This window comes from Manacus vitellinus, unplaced genomic scaffold (assembly GCF_001715985.3).
Source record: "Manacus vitellinus isolate BGI_N305 unplaced genomic scaffold, ASM171598v3 scaffold_159_pilon, whole genome shotgun sequence".
Classification (NCBI taxonomy): Eukaryota; Metazoa; Chordata; class Aves; order Passeriformes; family Pipridae; genus Manacus; species Manacus vitellinus.
In genome coordinates, this window is record NW_021939121.1 from 6477 (window position 1) to 7341 (window position 865).

Here is an 865-nt window from a genome sequence, read left to right on the forward strand (position 1 = left end):
GAGGTGTCCCTGCCTACACCAGGGGTTTGGAATTAGTTCATCCTTAAGGTCCCTTCCAAACCATTCCATGATTCCACGACAGACTCATCAGTCTGTGCCCGGCAATCCGATTTTTCCAGATTTAAGGCCCCAGATTCTGCTTTTCCTCTGGGAATTCAGGGGGCAAGGAGCAGGATAAGGAGCTGCACTGTCCCTGGCATTCCCTGGAGTGCTCAGCATTCCCTCAGGCCCCCGGGGAACCGCTTGGATCACTTGGAAAAGCCTCACCTGGACCACAAGTCCTGCCTGCAGCGCGAAGCCAGCGTTTCCTCTTCCACATTCCCAACGGCTCCAGAGGAGTTTTCCATCAGGTACAAGCAGTAGAAGACGTTGTAATGGATCCTGGGAGAGAGGAGAAACCAGAAACTACCACCAGAAATCCACGAAAAACGAAAGGAAACCTCATAAAAATCCACCATAATTCCAATGGAAAGCCTGGAGCGCTCAGGGAGCTGCAGGAGATTATGGATAATTAGATAATTAATTATTAACATTAAAATAAAGCGCTAATTGGGCCTTGAAAAGTCCCTGCAAGGGCACCAGGGCAGGGAGGAGATGTGGCAGGGAAGGGGGTTGGAAGGAAAGCTCCTGGATTTGAGGGAGCACAAAGAATGGGAATTGTTTCACCAGCTGCAAGCCGGGCTGGGATTTGGGATTTTTGGGTTCCAAACTTTTCTGGATTCCAGTTCTTTTGGATTCTACAAGCCAGGCTGGGATCTGGGATGTTTGGATTCCAATTTATTTTGGATTCTTCAAGCCAGGCTGGGATTTGGGATTTCTGGGTTCCAATTTATTTTGGATTCTTCAAGCCAGGCTGGGATTTGGG

The 865-nt window shown here is 49.1% G+C and overlaps 1 protein-coding gene across 1 annotated transcript in view; it reads right to left on the minus strand.

The window, feature by feature from the left end:
- LOC103767552 (F-box DNA helicase 1) overlaps positions 1-865 on the minus strand; it is a gene marked incomplete at its 3' end in the record, with an annotated part of 17890 nt that overhangs the window by 2745 nt on the left and 14280 nt on the right. Inside the window, exon 6 of the mRNA XM_029958455.1 lies at positions 268-381. Coding sequence (XP_029814315.1) covers positions 268-381 — 114 coding nt within the window. The remainder of the gene's footprint in view (positions 1-267; positions 382-865) is intronic.